Source organism: Lipotes vexillifer, unplaced genomic scaffold (genome assembly GCF_000442215.2).
Source record: "Lipotes vexillifer unplaced genomic scaffold, Lipotes_vexillifer_v1.1 scaffold470, whole genome shotgun sequence".
Classification (NCBI taxonomy): Eukaryota; Metazoa; Chordata; class Mammalia; order Artiodactyla; family Lipotidae; genus Lipotes; species Lipotes vexillifer.
In genome coordinates, this window is record NW_006799533.1 from 1,677,435 (window position 1) to 1,686,511 (window position 9,077).

At 38.7% G+C, this 9,077-nt stretch overlaps 1 protein-coding gene across 2 annotated transcripts in view; it reads right to left on the minus strand.

Annotated features, from left to right (window-relative positions):
* Positions 1–549: 549 nt before the first annotated feature.
* VPS36 (vacuolar protein sorting 36 homolog) overlaps positions 550–9,077 on the minus strand; it is a 30,239-nt gene continuing 21,711 nt past the window's right edge. Inside the window, exons 7-14 of one of the 2 annotated variants that reach the window (XM_007471677.1) lie at positions 7,488–7,520; positions 7,290–7,367; positions 6,518–6,652; positions 4,493–4,558; positions 2,790–2,854; positions 2,153–2,237; positions 1,128–1,204; positions 550–1,039 (exon numbers count right to left, since the gene is read on the minus strand). In XM_007471677.1, coding sequence (XP_007471739.1) covers positions 946–1,039; positions 1,128–1,204; positions 2,153–2,237; positions 2,790–2,854; positions 4,493–4,558; positions 6,518–6,652; positions 7,290–7,367; positions 7,488–7,520 — 633 coding nt within the window. In that variant the 3' untranslated portion in view covers positions 550–945. The remainder of the gene's footprint in view (positions 1,040–1,127; positions 1,205–2,152; positions 2,238–2,789; positions 2,855–4,492; positions 4,559–6,517; positions 6,653–7,289; positions 7,368–7,487; positions 7,521–9,077) is intronic. The other variant, XM_007471678.1, reaches the window with a different exon arrangement.

The following is a 9,077-nucleotide window of genomic DNA, read 5'->3' on the forward strand; positions in this document are numbered from 1 at the left end:
GGGAAAGAAAAGGAGACATATTATGTTCCCACTCTCTATTTTCCATCCTTGGCTTTGAGGTAAAAGAGCACCAAGGTTCCTGTAAAGCGAGTTAAAGGTCCTGCCAGTCCCTCTACCCACACAACAATCCTAGGGAAATCCTGAACCGTCTACTTTCCAAATCTGTAACCATATCTCTAGGCATGTCTATACAGCTCTTTCATTCACTTTCAAAATCTACAACATTTTTGAAACAAAATGACATAGTTGCATTCTTTAAATGCCAGCCATGAAATCATCACTTAAAAAAAAAGAAAAGAAACTCGTCAGATTATGTATACGTAAGTCAAATAAAATTCTTTTTTTAAGGTGCTTTATTTGGTCTGCTGAAGACATGCCTATGGCTGCTTCTAAAAGCCCTTAGGAAGAGCCTCAGATGATATCCTGCAGTTGGATATTCTGCTCCAATGTCATCAGGTTCTTAAACTACACTGTACGTATAAATTGTTTCATGAAAACCCTCCAAAATGTGCACACTAAATGCAGAGAAAAACTTCATTTATAATTCAGGTGAATTTTAGTCACACCAAAATAATGATCTAACCTGTCCAAACATGCAACTTCTCTCTTTCTTCCCCCATGAACTAAATTCTCTTCTTTCAAAAATGGTCAGATTTGAAGATCAAGTTAAAATCCACCATATTTCAAGTTAAACTCGGAGGGTTTCTATACAACTGTAGCATGATTTCGAATTCATATTGGCATTCATCTTTCTATATTTTCCTATATTTATCCTAAAGAAACTTCCTGGATCATAATATTTAGGGAGAAATTAAAAGGGTTTTATATTATACTGTGAAGTTCCAGTAAATTCTCAGTTTATCAGGGTTTACCCTTAGCTCAATGTCATACAACCTCTACATGATGCAAGTATCCCGGTAACAAGTTATTTCAAATACAAAACTCTTAGCTCTGTGTCATAAATAAATTTGGGTAAAACCGCAAGCCTTCCACTGAGTCATCTCGGCAAAGATGGCCCATCTTCTCGGCAAGAAGCAACCTAGGAGTCAAGGGATAAAAACACCATCATCCACCCATTCAGAAACACAAATGATAGTTGTTAAGTGACAAGCAAAGCCCTTGCTTACCTTTCTTTAGCCAGGAGGACAGACATTCCCACAAGCTTAGCAAACTCTTCTGATGTTAGAGATCCCTTTTCTGAAACCTAACAGAAACACACAGCAGGAAAAAATGTGATCATTTAGGCCACCTAGGTACTAACCTGGGGAGACTATCTACCAGTATACTTGGGAAATAATTTACTGAATTTTCTACTAAACTTCAAAGACTGTTCACTCTAGAACTAAATCTCCTTCACTAATGCTTAAGTCTACAAAAGTTGAAGACCCCAGAACAAACATGGTGAAGGCTAAAACATCATGAAACCCTATATAATACAATAAAGGCACTATACTAATGCCTAAAAAGAACTATTCCACAGTCTGAAAAGGAACATATAACAAATTCTAACTGAGTGCATAGTACATGCGCCACTGAAGGACCGTTATACATAGGATTAGTTTTAAATATGGTAGAAGTATCTATAGCCTTGGGACTTTCATCGAGTTTAAAATAAGAAGTATAATTACTGCGAGTTATTCAAATTATACAGGCTCACCACAGAAGCTATGAGGCGATAATATTTCAAGGATCCTAGTGAGTAGTAGCAGTTTGCCCAGTAAAACCCATCTAAACTACACTTGCTTTCTGTATATTTTGAAGCAATTCTTTCACAAAACAATTTGTAGGGTAATGCAGCTTATGTGGGTAATACTGAAAGAAAAACTTCAATCATGGGTAACACTGATTTACAAAGTTCAAAACATATTTTCAAGACTGAATTTCAAACAGAAAGAGAGCAAGCACCTCGCTCATTCTAACTCCCCTTACTCACAAGATGTTATGAGTGTTGGCAAGTTTCAAAGAGCTTTCAAAGTATAAATGTGATGAATAGTTATTCGTTGTTAATGAGAAACCATTTTCAATTGGGTCTGTGAATATTACTTGTCAGTAAAGTTGAATTTAAAAGGAAATCCTGTTTCTCAAGTTGCTAAGCATTGGGGTCTTCTGTGGCAAGGTCTAACAACGGAGGGAGGAAACCGGGTCCCCATACCGTCTCCAAGGCTGAGGCCACTGTTTCCTCCTCCTTGTGGGACTGAAGTTCAATTACCATGACGCCGCTGTCAAACACACGGAGCCTAAAAATCACAGACGGGAGGACAAAGCCGTGAATATCTGGGATCTCGGGCCCCTGAGGAAGCGCAAATATTTTTTACTTTCATTTATGCCAGGACTGAGGGCAATATTAACACAAAAGAACATTTCAAATACAATGACCACATGTCATTGTAACTAAGGCCTAATTAAAAAGCTCATGAATAAACAGTTAATGAAGTTCTGAACTATAATCTACATGCTAAATAAACTATGCCTGTCTACTTTTTGTTAAGGGCAGAGGGACTGGTCACTGTGACCACATGGGAGGAGCCCACGTTCTCACCTCTTGCCCCAGCGGCAAAAGGCCGACTACCAGCCCCTGAGGCCCCGCACAGCCCTGATAAGGATGGAAGCCGGGTTGACAGAGGTGTCCGTGGTGCCAGGTGAATTCTGCCCATGTGTGATATAAACTTCAAGAGGGGCAATATATATGCTGGTTCACCATGCAGGATGGCAGACCTGCAGGGCTGTCCTGTCTACTCAGGGTGGAATCGTGCCTATAGTTGGCAAACTTCCTGCAGAGGTTCTTTTACCTGAGAGGTAATTTCAGCTCTTCCAGCATCTTGCAGGCATTCACTAAATCTTCTGGTGAGAGCAACTAGTGGGGGAAAAAATCCAGTTTACACTGCAAATTAATAGAGTGATGCTATATAATTATAACGACCACTAAAACAGAAGAGGATATTGTAAAATTATCATGTATCAACGATTTTAGGTGGCTTAATCACTACAAGGCAAATAGGATTAACAAAGAAGCAAAAGACTTCCTTTCATTAAAACAGTACTATCCATAGAAATATAATACAAGTCATGTACGTAATTTTAAATCTTCTAGTAGCCACATTAAAAGAAAATAAACAGGCGAAATTAATTTTAATACATATATTTTATTCAACCTACTAGATGCAAAAATTCACCATATAATTGATATAAAAAATCATTAATGAGCTAGTTAACACTTTATTCTGTACTAAGTCTTCTAAATCCCGTGTGTAATTTATGCTTACAGCACATCTCAATTTGGACTAACTACATTTCAAGTTCACAGTCATCACATGTAGCTAGGTAGAGGCTAGCCTTCCAGACCACGTGGGCTTGAAGAATCGGTCCTGCGTGGTGGTGACCAGCACAGGTGTCAGTCACACAGAATGGTTCCGGAGCCAGCCCAGCCTGGGTCCCAGTCCCTGTTAAAACACTGTCTCCAAGTGCAGCCGTGGTCAAGGTACTTAATCTTTCTAAGCCTTAATGTCCTCATCCCCTAATCATCCCCTTAATGGGGACAGTAAAAGTAGCTACCTCACTGAGTTACTGGGAGGATAAATGGATAACACGTGCAGAGTGATGGTAAGTATCCACTGGTGGCGGTTATGATGACGGTTCAAATAAAAATGCAGAACAGAGGCTTAACCCGTGAGACCGGGGTGAGCGCTGGAGAGATGTGAGTTGTCTGCGTGGAGGTGACTCTGCTGACACCACAAAACTGTGTTCTACTTCAAGGGCACAGAGAGTGCACAGACAGAGCCTTGGAGGCCAAAGACAGCTGGGTGTTGAACAGGCAGTGAGAGCTGAAGTATAGCCGCTGCTGATTCTGAGCCAAAGAGGCAGGGCGGCTTTCTTCCTGTATTACCTACAGGCAACCTGAGTCCAACCAGGTTCACTCAAAACAGTTAACTATCACAGAGAAAGGGCACCGTGCACAACCTTGTTCATCACAATACAAACACAGACTCTCAGAGCTTTAAGGTATCGTTCGGACCAAACTCTTTTATTTATTTTTTTATTTTTATTTTTTTTGCGGTACGCGGGTCCCTCACCACTGCAGCCCCTCCCGCCGCGGAGCACAGGCTCTGGACACGCAATCGCAGCGGCCACGGCCCACGGGCCCAGCCGCTCCGCGGCACGCGGGATCCTCCCGGACCGGGGCACGAACCCGCGCACCCCGCATGGCAGGCGGACCCCCGGCCACTGCACCACCAGGGAAGCCCCAAACCCTATTTTAAAGGTAAAAAAACCCCTGAGCTCCAGAGAGGTTAAGGAAGCTACTCAAGGGCATTCAGCAAAACCAGTAACAGAATTTATCTCCTAGATCCCAGGGCAGTATTCTTTTCACTGCGCCACACTGCTTCTCAAAATAGTCTTGTTATTCACAACCCTTCCTCAAATTGTATTCACTGTAGGGGAATTTGTATTATATCGAGTCTATATTTAGCTAAAAGAATATCTATTCTATTCTTACTTCCATTCCTCGAGCTCGGTTTACTAAACAGTACACCTCTGTGAGCGACATTATTCCCCCTCGTTCCTGTTAAAATATAAAATAAAAAGCATTATAATTAGGACCAGTTAGCATTTCTTAACAGAAATCATAATCAGAGTGAAATCAGAAATCATAAAATCTCTTAAGAAGCTTTTGAAAACTATATTTACACACAGGGAACCTATTCAGATACCACGAGGCACTTCAAATTCCATATTTGGACTCTACTGTCATTATTACTGTTTTAACATGTACTTAAATGAAAAGAGGGGTTGTACACCATGTTTCAGTGTATTTATTTATTTTTATAAAGTTATTTATCTTTTTTTTTTTTTTTTTTTGCGGTACGCGGGCCTCTCACTGTTGTGGCCTCTCCCATTGCGGAGCACAGGCTCCGGACGCGCAGGCTCAGCAGCCATGGCTCACGGGCCCTGCCGCTCCGCGGCATGTGGGATCTTCCCGGACCGGGGCACGAACCCGTGTCCCCTGCATCGGCAGGCGGACTCTCAACCACTGCGCCAGCAGGGCAGCCCTATTCATGTTTTTTTTTTTTCCTTTTGGCTGCATTGGGTCTTCGTTGCTGCGCACAGGCTTTCTCTAGTGAGAAAGTGTCCAGTGAGAAGTGTCTAGTGAAAGTGTCTAGTGTAGAAAGTGTCTTCTCTAGTGAGAAGGTGTTCGGGCTTCTCATTGCGGTGGCTTCTCTTGTTGTGGAGCATGGGCTCTAGGAGCACAGGCTTCAGCAGTTGTGGCACGTGGGCTCAGTAGTTGTGGCTCACGGGCTTAGCTGCTCCATGGCATGTGGGATCTTCCCAGACCAGGGCTCCAACCTGTGTCCCCTGCATTAGCAGGTGGATTCTTAACCACTGCGCCACCAGGGAAGTCCCTTCAAAAAGTGTATTTAAATGCTTTAAGTTATTCCAGCTAATAACTGAAGAAACTATAGAATTAAATAATAATATCACCATTTTGCAACCCCTAATGAAGTAACAGATCTAGATAATGATTGTCAGTGGCTGTTAACATCACAAAAAAAAAGACAATCAGATATTATGTACCTCCTGATGTAAATGCTCAACACCCTCTATAAGATATTCTTGTCAGAAAAAAAAAAAAAAAGAAAGAACTTCTAGATATAACTACCAGTTTACAGGGACTACACAGGACAGGGAGGCATGGTGACTTACAAATTAGCAAAATCCAGACTCTGAGACACTCTATAAGACAAACTACTAGTTTCTTCAGTAAATAAAAATTTACTGTATGGGAGATTTATTGTATGGGAGAAGGGAAAACCCATAGAATTTTAAAAAATAAAAACACTTGAGAGAGACATCAAACATTTGCAATGTATCCTGGTTTGAACAAATCAACTATAAGAGAAAATGTGAACACTAGCTAGGTATCTGATAATATTAAAAAATTATTTTTTAACTTTTACATGTGAAAGGGGATTATAATTACACTTAAAGGTGTCTTTATCACTATAATTACATACTGAAATGTTTACAGATAAAGTGATGTGATGTCTGTGATTTCCTTTAAAACAATTTTAAGTGGAGGCTGGCTTACGGATGAAGCTGGATGATGGGCACATAGGGATTCATTACACTATTCTATTTTGTCCTATGTTTGAAATATTTCTTAATACAAATGTTTTAATAAAGCTTTGATTACCTGAATAATGACTAGAAGATGAAACTGTATTATGAAATTATTAATAATATACAATATATGAAAATACGTACAGATTATATATTTCCTTTTGAAAACAAGAGATAAGAAAAAATTATATCAAATAGATTTAGATATCTGAAATGGAAATTAAAAACAATTTAGAAGATTACTGACAAAGAATCAATGAACTAGTTTAATATTTCCAAAAGGAAAAATAACATGTTGGTTGAATAGTAACCATATCATGAACGGAGTTATGCTCTTAAGATTTCTGATGGCACAGAAATAATTTAACACAATTTAAAGAGACCGTTTAGGTTTTGTTTTTACCTCCAAAGGCGCCTGCAATATTCCAGCCAGCTGTTTGGCCAGCTGCATGTGGTACTGTGTGCCCGAGCCGTAGGTCTCCCTGGTAACTGGGTTAGCTATTCCCATGCTCAGCAAATAGGATTTAAACCTGATGGTCTATAATGAGAGGAGAAAATGCACAAAAAGACTATGCAGAATAAGTCTCTCCACCCAACGTATAAAACCCTTCCATCAGACATTCAGTTCTACTCCATTATTTCTATATCTACCCATCTCTTCTACTGTGTTTCTATGCTGTGAACTACGTAAGAGTGGATTTCTAGTACTCCCCTGCATAAATCTAATTATTATTCTTCCTTCTCCTGTCTTAGTATCTTATAGCCCATTTTCCCCCCAATTTTGGTGGCAGAGGAGACTCAGATGACAACTATGCTCTGTTTAATGCCAACCAAGTGATACAACCAAAAACTTCGTAAGGAAAATGGCTGTGACCAGACTCTAAACAAATTTAAATAAAACATATCAAAATTATGGATATGTCTAAAACAATCACTTCTTACACATTTCAATACCTCTTTTTTCTACACTCCAGGAAAAGGTATTGAAATATCCTTTAATCCTGCTAGAACTAACAAAGTTTTTCTGGTTGACTTTTTCTTTAGTACTTTCACATATCTTCAAGTCCTAAAAGAAATCAAACACTACATTAAGAAAGCAAGCTGGTAAACCACCAAAACGTCCGCATTATTTGTGTAATCTAGTTTCTAATGCCTTAAAAAAGCAACCTATTTACCTCATCTTCTGTGATGTCACCTTGCTTGTCTTTAATCTTATTAGCAATGGATTTTGATAACTCCACCATTTCCTTAGCCTGTCAAGAGAACAGTAAAAGATTGAAAAGAAATATGTCCCCAAAGTGTCTGCTAACAAAATGTATTTTCAAAAGTGTATCATAATTGGTATGAATTTAATAGATGTAAATGACATATACCTTGACCATTAGCTTGCTGAGGTCTTCAAAGGCCTAAAACGAGAAATGAGCTTTTATTGGAATCTGTCTAAAGAATTTAGATGTTTTAAAGCAATGAAGCACTCTGTCTTCTCCCCTATGATAAAAATGTATGAAATTTTCTTACAAATATCCATTTATTTATATGAATATTTATACAAGTACTTAATCTACCTTATTCTAGGAATAAACCATCAAATCTCCAAAACAAACTACAAAAAACAATTTTTCAAATTTTCAAAGAGGAAACAGTTATTGATTAAACAAACAAAAGATGACATAAGTAATAGTTCAGAAAATATTATTTACTGTTCTTTGACACAAGTAAGAAAATTTGTCACTGGTTTTTCTCCAAACCATTTCTAGATAGGAGCTCAAGAATCAAAGGTGTTGTAAAGCTTTCCTGGCTGAAAATGGTAACATGCAGCTGCAGGAATACTTCTTTGGGCCCAACCATTTTGGCTTTAATAGCAGGTGTGATTTAACTGAAAACATAAACCTCAGCCTCTGAATATTACACAGATTATACTTGTAGCCTTGACTAGAGTGGCTATCACAAAAGAAAAACATACGACCAAAACGTATCTAAATAAAACCCATCAATTGTTCAATTTACTACAATGAATATCCACTTCAAAGCCCTCTTCAAACTTAGACATATTTATAATTCATGTATTTCAAATTACCAAAAATATACTTCCAGTGCAGAATATCACCTGATATCCACAGATGTTATTTTTAAAAACCAATTAAGCAGCTTATCATTAATTGAAAACTCTTTCAATCCATACAGAACAGTGGTTAACAGGTTCTGACGGGCTGGTGCCCATCTTAATTCCATGCAGGAAAGTATCCCCCATCTGCAAAAGGATTTTGCTAAAAGAATAAAGTGTTGTGTACAATTCTCATGGCCGACTCACTGGGCTACTACCGAAAACAAAGGGGAACACACCTAACAGGAATTTCCTTAGATAAACAAAAGGCTTAAACACTGGATTCTTATCAGCAACAGCCAGCAGATGCAGGAAACCTTTTGTGGGAAACTCTGGGCACCAGCTCTGAAACTAAGGCAATTCTAACATTCAAATGGAGGGCAAATCACACACCAACCTCGCTTTCAAAACTAAAACGCAGACACTTTACATGCTTAGATTTTTACTTTGCGTGTTGTACGAACTGTTACTAGACTTCTACCTACGTGTAAAGAAAACGAGTAAGGCAACACTTTAAAATTTTTATATGGCAAAAATCACTTTATTTACTATATTATATTTTCATAGAAGAAGTTTGCTAAAAATAATAGTCTACATAGAATACATAAATTAGCCCTTACTGCTTATAGTTCCTAAACAATAAATACAAATATTTTAGTACCTTGGAAGTACCTATAAAACATTTTAAGTAATTATAAAACACAGACAAAAGCTTCCTCACTTCTATTTCTATTATTATTCTAAAATTTGGTATTAGCCAACTATCCAAAAAATGGGTGGAAAAACTACCCACAGGGCTTCCCTGGTGGCGCAGTGGTTGAGAGTCCGCCTGCCGAGGCAGGGGACACGGGTTCGTGCC